Genomic DNA, 14002 nt, shown 5'->3' with positions numbered 1-14002 from the left:
CTTCTCCAAGTTTGATGTCCTCATCTGTTTCCGTTTATTTTGTATGGTGCTAGACCATTGTTAAGACCAAAATGGGTGACTTTACATTTTTCAACATTGAATTTCATCTGCCATTTATGTGCCCTTACAGCCATCCTATCCAGATCTTGTTGCAATATGTCACTATACTCCTGAGTAGTTGTTTCTGCACAATTTTGGATCATCAGCAAAAATGGCAACATTGCTTTCTACTTCATCTACTAGGTCATTAATAAACATATTGAAGAGCACTGGACCCAGTACTGACCCCTGTGGGGCCCCACTGCAAACAGTCACCCAGTTTGAATATGATCCATTGACCACAAGTCTTTGTTTTCTGTCCATTAGCCAGTTCTCTATCCATGCAGACTTTTCCCCAGTCCTTGCATCCTCAACTTTTGCACCAGGCTGTTGTGGGGAACAGCATCAAAGGTCTTTGCAAAGTCTAATTATATCACATCAACAGCATTCCCAATATCCACACTAGCGTTCACCACCTTAAAAGCTGAGCGTGTTAAACAGGTCCTTAGTAAACCCATGCTGATGTTGAGAAATACGTTTATTTTTTGCTATGAAGACTTGAAGACTTAGTTTCCCCTCAAATAGTTTGCACACAACTGACGTTAAGCTTACAGGTCTATAATTTCCCAGATCCAATTTTTTTTGCCCTTCTTAAATAATGGGAAAACGTGAGCCATACGTCAATCTATTTGAACTCTGCCCATTGAAAGAGAGTCACAAAAGATAAGATACAGTAAATGGGTTTATCGATAACTGAACTTAATTCCCTTAGGACCTGAGGATGCATGCCATCCGGGCCAGGTGCCTTATCCATTTTTATTTAGCCTTTCCTTCACTTCTTCCCGCATTAAGTATTTAATATTACAATTGGAAGATTGAGGCCCTTTCTCATCTGTAATTTGCAACAGTGATGTTTCCTTTGTGAAGACAGAAGCAAATAAAGCATTTAATAACTCTGCGTTACCTTGGTCATCCACCATTGGTTTCCCTCCCTCATGCTGTAGGAGTCCAATATTGTCTACCTTTCTTTCTTTTTTTTTTTTTAATTTATTTATTTATTTTTTTTAGTTGATGTACTTGTAAAACTTCTTTGGGTTAGATTTGATATCCCTAGCGATTTGATTTTCAGCTTCAATCTTTGCCAGCCTAATTTATTTTTTACAATTTTTATTGCACTCCTTATAATTGCTTAACCTCCCTGGCGGTCTATTAGAAACCGCCAGGGGGCAGCGCAGCACTATTTAATTTTTTTTTTTTAAATCATGTAGCGAGCCTAGGGCTCGCTACATGATAGCCGCTGTACATGGGCAACCCCCCACCCGCTTCGATCGTCTCTGCCGATCTTTGATCAGGAAATCCCGTTCAAAGAACGGGATTTCCTGAAGGGCTTCCCCCGTCGCCATGTCGACGGGGCGGGATGACGTCACTGACGTCTAAGGGTGTCCCGATCCACCCTTCAGCGCTGCCTGGAACTGATTGGCCAGGCAGCGCACGGGGTCTGGGGGGGCGCGGCGATCGAGCGGGAGCGGCGGCGATCGGAATGCACACGCAGCTAGCAAAGAGCTAGCTGCATGTTGCAAAAAAAGTTAGTAAATCGGCCCAGCAGGGCCTGAGAAATCCTACTGCGCGGCATAGCCCGAGCTCAGCTCGGGCTTACCTCCAGGAAGGTTAATACAGCCTCGGCCCCCTCCTGTTTTAGGACCTTATAGGCATTCTTTTTCCACTTCATTTTATCTCCAACCTTTCCATTCATCCATAGAGGCCTTTTTTTATTCCTAGACTGCTGCTTAAAGAGAACCTGAGGTGGAGTAAAATAAGAGATACTTGCCTAAGAAGAGGGAGCTCTCTGGATCCTCTAGAGGCTTCCTACATCCTCCTCCAGGCCGCTGCCCAAGACCCTCTAGAAGTTTTGATCCACGCTCATCTTTGTGCACAAACATGGCCGTTCAACACCCATGCGAGTTTGACCATGCCACGCCAAACAGTAGCACAGGGCTGCATGTTATAGAGAGTCTGAGGTGGGATAAAAAAAAAAATGGGCTACCTGATCCGGGGGGGGCTGAGTGGATCAGGTAGCCGCAAAAAACGCCGCTCTCAGCCACTTCTGTGGGGCACACTGGCCCACTTTCACTTTCGTAACCTCTGGGTCACGACGCTAGAATGAAAGATTCATACTCTCATTCAGCGTGCAGGGAGGCGGGGGAGTGGCAGGAGGCGCTGCCAGGGAGAGTGAAAATCCTGTAAGAACACCCCTGGTGGCCAGTTTGAACAGGGAATCCTTCTCCCTGTGTTTACCATCGAGATAATGTCTCCAATCTCGGGGGGCTATAGTGCGTGGGGGGGGGGGTGGAGAGCAGCAGTTGGGGGGGACACAGAGGCATGTCATGAGGCAGAGAAAATGCCTCGGTGTCCCATCTTCCCCCATCTGCCTTTCTTTAAAGAACATCTCCGGCTTACTGCTCAGCAGAGGCTATACCCATGCAGGTGCAATACGACCTCGCTCGTGCATGAAGAGGAGTCCATCCGTAAGCCACGATAACGTATCCAAGAAGCTCTTGTCGGATATGTTCCTGGGGTCTGCGTGCGGTAATGGTGGGGGCCAGGAGGACATAGGAAGTGTGCAGGATCCACAAGCTTCCCTCTTAAGTGTTTTTCTTTTGTTTCCTTTGGGTTTGCCTCAGGTACACAAGAGAACTCTAGTATGCGCTAAATAAAATCACCTACCTAGTTATGCCCGTTTTATAAATATTTCAATATTGTTGTCTCTTGCTGATGGCATATTTTAAGGTATTGCTGAAAACACTGAATCGTTGAGGGTGTTTAAATGAGGGTTATGGAGGCTGCCATATTTATTTCCTTTTGAAATAAAGTTGCCTGGCTGTCTTGCTTTTCCTCTTCCACTAATACTTTTAGCCATAGATCCTGAACAAGCATGCAGATCAGATGTGTCTGCCTGAAGTCTGACTGGATTAGCTGTATGCTTGTTGTGGGTGTATAATCCAGATACTACTGCAGCCAAAGTTATCCGCAGGATGGCAGGCAACTAGTATTATTCAAAGGGAAATATGGCAACCTCCATATTCCTCTCAGTTCAGGGGTACTTTTAAATGGATTGTTAAGTCTCCAGTTGAGAAATAATCTTTGATTCATGGACAGATGCTGTATGGCTTTGGCCTTCCTGTGTTAGAAACGAGTTGGTACAATTTTCTTACTACTAGACTGGGAGTAAAAATTAGGCATGGTATAGCCAAACAAAAATCAAATTGTTTCAACTTTTAAACCTTCACAGTGTTTACTTTTGGTACCATCATTAAGTTAAAGCGGACCTGAACTCAGAACTTTCTCACTGCTCTGAAAGATACGCAACAGCATAATAATCTTTAAACAAAAATATTTCTTTGTTACAGCCGACACAAATCCTAAAATAAATCTGCACTGTTTTTTCTTCCTGCTTTCATGGAAACAGACATAGGGTTAACATCCTGTACTTTCAAATGAGCTTATCTGCCATCTCAGTCATGGCAGTCAGGTGACACAGGAGAGATCAAATTACAACTTTTGATTATACACAGATGAGGGGGAATTAAACAGGCTAAACTCTGTAAATACAAACAGGGTGCATTTCTCTCGGTTTTCCTTCTGCCCTGTGAAGAGTTCAGGTCCACTTTAATGACTTCAATAGTGCAGACCAGACCAATAATAGCAGGGGAGTTAATGTGGATAAGAAAAGTAGGACAGGTGGGTTAAAACCTGTCTAATGGGGAACTTGCTCAATTGAACAAAGCAGTCTTAGCCCAGAGATTAAATTTGACTTACTTTAACACCCAGGCACATTTCATTTGGGGATGTATTCTGCTGCTCATATTATTTATGTATCAGTGGATTAACTCCTCCACCTGAATTTCTGCAATTTTAGCTAATGCTAAAGCACATCTGCTAAACTGACCATGTAGAAAAGGGAGGCCCTAACATTTCTTAGAAGGGGGTCCTGACATGACCATCCTAGCAGTACCAAAGGAGAAATGCAACGTGCTTAAAGAGACTCTGTAACAAAAATTTCAGCCTTATTTCTTCTATCCCATAAGTTCCTTTACCTGTTCTAATGTGGTCTGTCTTACTGCAGCCTTTCCTAGCGGCACAGTGGCTGTATTATCTCTGTAATCTAATCCTCTTTCCTTTGTCGTCTTTTTTTCGGGCTCAGGCACTCAGGCAAGAATGTGCTGCTCTGCTCGTTATAGGCAGAAGCTATACACACCCTCTCCACACCCCCTGCAGGCTCTGTATGAGTCACAGACTGAGCTCCTTTCAGCCTATCACATGCTGGTTAGCAGCCATGTCTTTTGTTTGTAAACACTGCCTAAAACTGGCAATTACAAGCCAGGATTGCAGCAGGGAGTGGCAGAAACAGCACAGAGGGGACCAGGAGAACATAATGAATAGAATGGTATGCTTTTTATTGTAAGAATTTTAGAGTACAAATTCTCTTTAAAGAGAAACCGTAACCAAGAATTGAACTTTATCGCAATCAGTAGCTGATGCCCCCTTTTACCATGAGAAATCTATTCCTTTTCTCAAACGGATCATCAGGGGGCTCTGTATGGCTGATTTTGTGGTGAAACTCCTCCCACAGTCTGTCAGCGCCTCACAGCTCTGAGGTCCTGACATAACACTGTGGGAGCCTTGTTGCATTGTGGGAAATAACAGCGGTTTCCGACTGCCTAGGGGACTGTTTCCACTACACGCAGATTGGATGCAGAATTGATGCAGAAAAACTGACTCCAATGTATGCCTATGGGAATATCTGCATCAGAAAAATCGCGTTTAGTGGAAACAGGCCCATAGGCTTTCATTGGAGTCAGTTTTTCTGCATCTAATCTGCATGTAGTGGAAATAGGCCCTAAAAAGCAAGCAGCAGCTACTTCCAGCGACATCACCTGCCAGCAGTAAAAATGTCACCATGTGATAAATGTCTGAATGTAAATCAGGAAGAGGAAAGCTTTTACAATTGCCAAACACTGACTAAATCATTTATTCATAATTGTAGAAATTAAGCACTTTTTTTTACATTATTTTCATTGGAGTTCCTTTTTAAAAGGAACTTGAGGTGCGAGACCTATTGAAACTGCCATATTTATATTATTTTAAACAATACCAGTTACCTGGCAGTCCTGCCGATCTTTCTGGTCAGTAGAGTGTAAATCACACACCTGAAACAAGCATGCAGCTAATCTTGCCTGATTTTTAACTGACATCTGATCTGCATGCTTGCTCAGGGGCTATGGCTAAACTGCTTTCGGACCAGCTCAGTTAAAATCTACGCCCTCTATATGTCTGCCTAAGCCCGCCAGGGCATGGATTTCAACTTACACATTCCACGCGCCAGTCGTTCGCCCCGCTCTCTTGACGCTGCAGCCCGCTTGCTCTGCTGGTATGCTGACCGCAGAGCTCCGTATCATGGGCAAGGAGCTCCTGACCTCGTGATTACTGAGAGCCAAACACAGTAATCACCACTTACAGAGGGAAAGGGCGGCTCTGGTCCATCCCGAAGTGCTTAGAGTATTAGAGACTGAGGATCAGCAGGGCAGCCAGACAATGTGCATTATTTAAAATAAAATAAATGTCGGCCTCCATATCCCTCTCACCTCGGGTTCCCCTTAACTTTTTTAAATATCACTCCAAAATGACGGCACCCCCAGTATTTCAAGCACCTACAAATTAAGTAGGGGATATATGAGCATACCAAAAAAAGTATTTGAATCGTTTCTGAAAAGAGCAAAATGTGTACAAACCTAGTGACCAACTACAAAAAGACACCAGTAAATACCAATATACAACACAATGGCTTGGAAAGTGAATTGAGAAAATACAAGAGCTGTTTAGCATGACCTGTGCCATTTGAAACAAATACGGTAGATGGATTTAGGACCTCTGATGCAGGCTCTTGTCACTGTTGTCACTAGTGGTATGAGTAGCTGCTATGTGCACCATCCCTTGTGCAAGATTTCTGGGCTAAAATGTAATTTGTGCAGAAAATGCTTCCTTATTTGTACTTGTCTCACAATTAGAGGGAAGTTCACGATTCAACCTTGAAGCTCTTTAACCACTTCAGTCTTTCAGTCTTCAGTCGTTTTTCACCTTGTGCATCCGAGCAATTTTCACCTCCCATTCATTCGCCAATAACTTTATCACTACTTGATCTATATTTGTTTTTTTTCCGCCACTAATTAGGCTTTCTTTGGGTTGGCACATTTTGCTAAGAATTATTTTTTTCTAATTGCATTTTAACGGGAATATTGAGCAAAAAATGGAAAAAAAATTTTCGCAGTTTTCGGCCATTATAGCTTTAAAATAATACATGCTACCATAATTAAAACCCACGTATTTTATTTGCCCATTTGTCCCCGTTATTACACAATTTAAATTATGTCCCTATCACAATGTATGACGCCAATATTTTATTTGGAAATAAAGATGCATTTTTACAGTTTTGCATCCATCACTATTTACAAGCTTATAATTTAAAAAATAATAGTAATATTCCCTCTTTACATGCATCTTAAAAAAGTTCAGGCCCTTAGGTAACTATTTATGGTTTGTTTATTGTATTTTTTTTTATTTAAAACATTTATTTGGGTATTTTTTGGGGTGTGGGGGTAAACTGTTAATTTTAAATGTAATAAATTGTACTTCTTTAAAAAAACAAAAATGTGTGTAGATGTAGTTTTACTAATTGGCCACAAAATGGCAACAGTCCCCAAAAAACTTTTTAGTAAAGGGAGGACGGGAAACTTTTTTTTTTTTTTTTTAAGAAAGATCATGGCTTCTGAAAGAAGCCTGTCTGTCTTTCTAACGGGGACTTCGATCAATGAATGGGAACTGTGTTCCCATTCACTGATCTCTGGGCTAACAAGCGGCGGCACGGGAGAGTGCAGACGCCTGCAACAGAGCAGCAGCAGCCTTTTGGACGTAATCGCAACGTCCAAAAGGCGAAAGTAGTTAAAGTGAACCTGAGGTGAAAATAAAATTGAGATAAACAATTACATTTATCCTCCTGCACCTAAAAATGACCTTTAAGTATCCCAGGGTTTCCTTTAATACTTAAACATTTACAAAGTAGGTTGAATGTTTTACTGTCTCCCAACAGTGGCAGCCTATTAAGTGTCTCAGAATTAGAAAAAAGTCAATAGTTCATGTATTTTATCTCTCCCTGCCCTCAGAAGTTGTATTCTACCAGGAAAACTTTTATGGTTGTAATTAGCTTATCCATGATGTTTACTGTATTTCCACAAGGTACAACAAGATAGAAGCTGTCACTTCCAAGCCTAGAAATTAACGCTTTCAGACAGCAAAATAAAACAAGCACAACAGCCTGGTTATTAATGTTTTGTACTTTATATACACTTTTATCTCATCATGTCACTTATTGCCTCGTACACTTTAAAGCCGACCCAAACCAAACATTTTTTTAATTGAAAATATTTAGTTGCACCACTCTGACACATATAAAGATAAACACTCCTTCAATCCTATTAGCATTTCAGTGCATGCTTTTCACCCTTCTCTTTTCATAACTAGGGTTATGCAGTGGGCAGCCATTAGCAATTCCTCCTTTGCTGGACACCATCTACTCCACCAGTTTGCCGGATTCTGTCCCGGCAATATGAAAGGAAGGGAGGGTTCCTCCAATAAATGTAAAATATTTTATATTTGTCATCATGCAGCTCAAAAAAGGCTGTTATTTATTATTATAATTTAGAAAATAGATTTTATTTCTGAAATCTTGTATTTTTAATTTGGGTCCACTTTAAGAACACATTCACACTTGTCATTGTGATTACTGCATGTGATTTCCCAAATGCACAAATTTACGGTTTAAAGATTTTTGGGGTGTATTTATCTTTGTTTTTGTTTTGTTGGTGCGTACTGTTTACCAAATTTCATTTTTACAATCAAATTCGTTTTAATTTTTTTGTGAATATTAATGAACTTAATGTACATGAATATGTATCAAACATTACAATCGTGCATTTTTTTTTTTTTTATGCAAGTTTTCTATGTTGCCATTGACTTGCATTGAAACATGATTCACATATTGCACACACAAAGAAAGCAGGGCTGCCACATGAGTTTTAAACGCAGAAAAATTGCAAAACACAAATCCTATACGAACACATGACAAATTGTGATGCCATTGAAATACACTAGATGTGCCGCTATCCCAATTTAAAAAAAAATTGCTTAATTTTGTTTAGTTTACTGTTAAATCATGACTTTATGTAAGATCCATTGAATGTTTTCATGTGCTCTGAAATTATTGTAATTTTTATTTTAATCCAGTTCAAAAAATTCCACAGAGAAATAATAGGAGAACTAGAGAAGAAGACAGACCAAGATATTAAATATATGAATGTAAGTAACAAGTTTTCCATAGCCTTTGTGAGAACACAGCATGCAACCTCATTACATATTCACATGTAATCATACAGTCTCTCCTACTGTATTCGACATGTTGAACTAAACTTTGACTGCAGGAATTCTTTGTTTGTTTTAATGCTCTTTGATCTTGTTCCAGTGTATGCTATGCTGTTGTGTTATAGAACTAATCATTGTAATGTTTGCTGGGAATTTAAAAGAAGGTCAGAGATACCTGAGAATCCAGGCTGTAAGTTTAGCAGATGGAGCGAGTAAGGATATGCATATGTGTGTGTCAGAACACTGTGACCAATGGTGTATAAAAGGCAGGTACTTAGTAAAAACAGTAATACAGTCCTTTAGTTGGCAAAAAGGATACATTATTTAGTTTCAAAAAGTGTCCAGCAATTTCTCAAGTAGTGGCTTGGTGTGCAGACAAATATATTCCAACAATTTTAACAAATAGTTGGGCGGCACCAGTCCATTTCTGGCTTCCACTAGCCATTTTTCAAGCACTTTCATTAGTACAATGTTGATTTGATGACGAATCAGATTCCCATTTGGGTTGCTTTCACAGTGAGACGTTACAGGCGCACGTTAGTGCAGCCTGTAATGCACCCCACCACACAGCAATGAAAAATCAATGGGCTGTTCACAGGGCCCACGTTGCGTTACATAGTAACGCTGCACGTTCGTTTGAAGTGCAGCATACTGTGCGTTCTAGAGGCTTAAGCCGTGTTAGACTGTTTGCACATGCTCAGTATGTGTTTTTTATTTTATTTCAGAGGCGGAGAGGAGGCTGGGAGAGGCCGCTACGTAGCCAGGCACATGGCTACTTGACATTCACTGCACTTGCAGTGTTTACTTCTTAGAGCGGCCGCTGATTGGCTGGCGGGACCACGTGATGCGGAGAGCTCCGCTCGCGTGATCTCTGCAGCACCTCCGACAGAGCAGGCACACCAAGAGCTGCTTGTAACGCGGCTCTTGGTAGCGTCCTGCTCCAACACCACCAGGCGTTGCGTTAGGGGCACGTTATGTGCCCTATAACGTCCCCTAAACGCAACGTCTTGGTGAGAAAGCAGCCTTAGGCTACATGTGAAGCAGTAGTCAGACCTGATTAGTCCTCCAGTCACCTGATCAGAACACCTGCTTTTCCACAACAGTTAATGCAGAATGAATTGGTCACGTGCATTGAGTTTGGTTCAAGGTAACAATGTGGTGGGTTCCTTGCACCAAGTGTCTATGGCAGTATATGGAGAATTCCAAGCTGCATTGTTGATACCCTTTGCTTGAGTACCTTTTGAAACAGAATCCGCACAACATGCCACATGGTTTCCTTGGGCTTTTTGGCAGTGCAAATGGTAGGCCAACTTTAGGTGGCTTCTGCCTTAGCAACTGCAGACCAAAGTATCGTGTATCCATGGCCAGCTTTGTTCTTCTTTCTTCAGAAAGATTAGAGATTCAAACTCTCCTAAATGATTGGCTAAACTTTCTGAAGAGAGCTGCCACAACAGGGGCGTCGCTAGCCCTATTTTTTTTTTGGGGGGGGGGGGCGTGCCCCCAATCTGTCCTGGGGTGCCACGGATCTCCCGGCCGCCGCTGCCCTGCTCTGCCCTGCTGTCCCCGCTGCGCTGCCATTCAGACCTCGATCAGCGCCGGGCGACCAGATAGAGCGGGCGCTAGGACCTAGCGGACACCGCTGATATGCGGAAGCGACATCACTTCCGCATATTTGTGCCCGGCGCCCGCTGTATCTGGTCGGGTCGCCCGCTGATCCTGAGGTCTGAAGCGGCAAGGTAGGTGAGGTGGGGAGCGCGCCTGCCACTCACTACCTAACGGGGGTCCCTTTCACTCACTCACTACCTAACGGGGGTCCCTGCTGTCACTCACTACCTAACGGGGGTCCCTGCTGTCACTCACTACCTAACGGGGGTCCCTGCTGTCACTCACTACCTAACGGGGGTCCCTGCTGTCACTCACTACCTAACGGGGGTCCCTGCTGTCACTCACTATTTAACTGGGGGTCCCTGCTTTCACTCATTAACGGGGGTCCCTGCTGTCACTCACTATTTAACTGGGGGTCCTTGCTGTCACTCACTATTTAACTGGGGGTCCCTGCTGTCACTCACTACCTAACGGGGGTCCCTGCTGTCACTCACTACCTAACGGGGGTCCCTGCTGTCACTCACTACCTAACGGGGGTCCCTGCTGTCACTCACTACCTAACGGGGGTCCCTGCTGTCACTCACTACCTAACGGGGGTCCCTGCTGTCACTCACTACCTAACGGGGGTCCCTGCTGTCACTCACTACCTAACGGGGGTCCCTGCTGTCACTCACTACCTAACGGGGGTCCCTGCTGTCACTCACTACCTAACGGGGGTCCCTGCTGTCACTCACTACCTAACGGGGGTCCCTGCTGTCACTCACTACCTAACGGGGGTCCCTGCTGTCACTCACTACCTAACGGGGGTCCCTGCTGTCACTCACTACCTAACGGGGGTCCCTGCTGTCACTCACTACCTAACGGGGGTCCCTGCTGTCACTCACTACCTAACGGGGGTCCCTGCTGTCACTCACTACCTAACGGGGGTCCCTGCTGTCACTCACTACCTAACGGGGGTCCCTGCTGTCACTCACTACCTAACGGGGGTCCCTGCTGTCACTCACTACCTAACGGGGGTCCCTGCTGTCACTCACTACCTAACGGGGGTCCCTGCTGTCACTCACTACCTAACGGGGGTCCCTGCTGTCACTCACTACCTAACGGGGGTCCCTGCTGTCACTCACTATTTAACTGGGGGTCCCTGCTGTCACTCACTATTTAACTGGGGGTCCCTGCTGTCACTCACTATTTAACTGGGGGTCCCTGCTGTCACTCACTATTTAACTGGGGGTCCCTGCTGTCACTCACTATTTAACTGGGGGTCCCTGCTGTCACTCACTATTTAACTGGGGGTCCCTGCTGTCACTCACTATTTAACTGGGGGTCCCTGCTGTCACTCACTATTTAACTGGGGGTCCCTGCTGTCACTCACTATTTAACTGGGGGTCCCTGCTGTCACTCACTATTTAACTGGGGGTCCCTGCTGTCACTCACTATTTAACTGGGGGTCCCTGCTGTCACTCACTATTTAACTGGGGGTCCCTGCTGTCACTCACTATTTAACTGGGGGTCCCTGCTGTCACTCACTATTTAACTTGGGGGTCCCTGCTGTCACTCACTACCTAACTGGGGGGTGCCTGTCACTGCCTACACTGGGGGGCTCCTATCACTACCTAAACTGGGGTACTCCTGGCGCTACCTAAACTAGGGGGCACCTGTCGCTACCTAAACTATCCAGGCCAGCCAGCCCAGCATCACCACCAGCCAACCAGCCCAGAATCACTATCAAAAAGGCCACAGCATCACCACCAGTCAGGCCAGCATTTACTTCAACCAGCCAAGCACAGCCCAGCATCACTGCCAGCCAACCCAGCCACAACATCGGCCACAGCATCACCGCCAGCCAGGCCACAGCATCACTGCCAGGCCTTTCAGCTCACACATCATCCCCAATCCAGCCAAAAACAGTATTGCCAGGTACAGCAGCCAGTAGAGGAGAATTCAGAAGCCAGGTGAGAGGTGGCTACCATATTAAGGGGCATTCTGCCTATTTATGTGAAATGCTGTCTATTTATGTGCCTCATGACTGCTGAATTTGTCTTGTTGGGGGCCTCATGATTGCTGAATTTGTCTTGATGAGGGCCTCAAGATTGCTGAATTTGTTGGGTGCCTCATGATTTGTTGGGGGCCTCATGATTGCTGACTTTGTCTTGTTGGGGGCCTCATGATTGCTGAATTTGTCTTGTTGGGGGCCTCATGATTGCTGAATTTGTCTTGTTGGGGGCCTCATGATTGCTGACTTTGTCTTGTTGGGGGCCTCATGATTGCTGAATTTGTCTTGTTGGGGGTCACATGATTGCTAACTGCGAGACTATGGAAAAAAAATGAATCATCATCATATGAGACAATAGCATTAAACCTACTTTTTTAGCTTTTTAAAACAGAAAATAAAACTGTGAGGTTCTAAAAAAAATGAATATATTTTTTCAGGAGTAGGATGGATGAAATTGTTTATCTTTTCAGTTTTTCAACTTGGATTTTCCATAATGTTCATGTATGTGCTAAAACGTTTGTATAGTATTTAGTTTAAATTGCTGTTGCCACTTTGCGATAGATAAGTGACTTGTGGGTTGCAGTTTGGGCCTCCAAAAAGTTCGCCACCACTGTTCTAATCTAATGTACGATTGGCCCCACCCATGGCCATGCCCACTCACTGCATGACCACGCCTATTTTTGCTGCGACGCGCTGCGTGCGCCGCACATAGCCCCCACCTAGTGCCCCCAGGTGCCACTGATCTCCAAGGACCCTAGGAACGCCCCTGCGCCACAACTTGATGTTTTTATCACCAGCAGTTCTTTCACCTGATAAACAGAACCACAGCCTACCATTAATTCCAAACTTGAGATATCCCTAAACTGGGTTAATATGTTGAAATATATGATTCTGTTTATCTCCAGGCTACACTAAAGAGATTCCAGACAGAGCACAGAAACAAAGTGGATTCTCTTGAAAAGTCTCAGTCGGAACTGAAAAAATTAAGAAGAAAAAGCCAAGGGGTCAGGAATGCTACCAAGTATGACATGAAGGAGACAGAGGTTTGTGTGTAAATATTTTCCGTTTGAAAAGAAAGACTTACAACCTGCTGTACACGTGTGAGACAACACCCTCTTCACTCACTCAGCTTTCTCTCTGCTCCATGTGGTTATGCTCTGTCATTCATTGCCCTCATTTCCCATCATCCAGGGGCTACATCTCAAAAACCCTGATAAAAAATTGCTAAAGGAGTTTCGCCAATTTAACCACCTTGCACTACTTCATATCAAACCATTTCTAGCAAAAATCTGGTCAACTATTCATTAGAACGTCACCACCACTAGCATTATACCACTGATAAAATACAAAGCTATGGATTTATTGATCCCTCCTGCCTGCAGCCTTTTCACAATCAATGATTGATAAGATGAGCAAAAGTTCCTAAAGTGGACATTGATTAACATAGGCTGTCATATCTGATGCAGTTTACCATGTGGGAAAACCAAGTGGGATTCCTCCAAGTGTGACCTCTGCCTTATACAGATATGCAGTATTGTATAGTAAGTACACTTTATATACATCAAAGCAGATTCATTTTAAGTGGAAGACCTAAATCCAGTAATAGGCTGAATTAACAAATAGGGCAGCACCATTGTGTCCTGAGAACAAAATACGGTAAATATTCATCTTCACTCATATGATTGTTTTTTTACTGCTTTCATTTAATTACTGAGTGAAAATGACCATTGTTCAGCTTAATATATATAGAACACAGCTGACTTGATTCTTGCCTGAAACAGAGGTAAAGGCTCGTACACACACGCTACTTTTCCACACGATCAACCTAACGACATGATCGAATGCACAACCAAGCAAGCCGAACCACATTAACATGTATTTCTTCCCTGTCTA

At 43.8% G+C, this 14002-nt stretch overlaps 1 protein-coding gene across 2 annotated transcripts in view; it reads left to right on the top strand.

The window, feature by feature from the left end:
- The window catches only part of BAIAP2L1 (BAR/IMD domain containing adaptor protein 2 like 1), a 149787-nt gene that overhangs the window by 110515 nt on the left and 25270 nt on the right, over positions 1–14002 (top strand). For both annotated transcript variants that reach the window (XM_068244575.1, XM_068244576.1), the window contains exons 5-6: positions 8377–8448; positions 13015–13152. In XM_068244575.1, coding sequence (XP_068100676.1) covers positions 8377–8448; positions 13015–13152 — 210 coding nt within the window. The remainder of the gene's footprint in view (positions 1–8376; positions 8449–13014; positions 13153–14002) is intronic.

Source organism: Hyperolius riggenbachi, chromosome 7 (genome assembly GCF_040937935.1).
Source record: "Hyperolius riggenbachi isolate aHypRig1 chromosome 7, aHypRig1.pri, whole genome shotgun sequence".
NCBI lineage: Eukaryota > Metazoa > Chordata > Amphibia > Anura > Hyperoliidae > Hyperolius > Hyperolius riggenbachi.
Note: the sequence above shows the minus strand (reverse complement) of the source record. Positions and strands in the feature narration are given on the sequence as shown.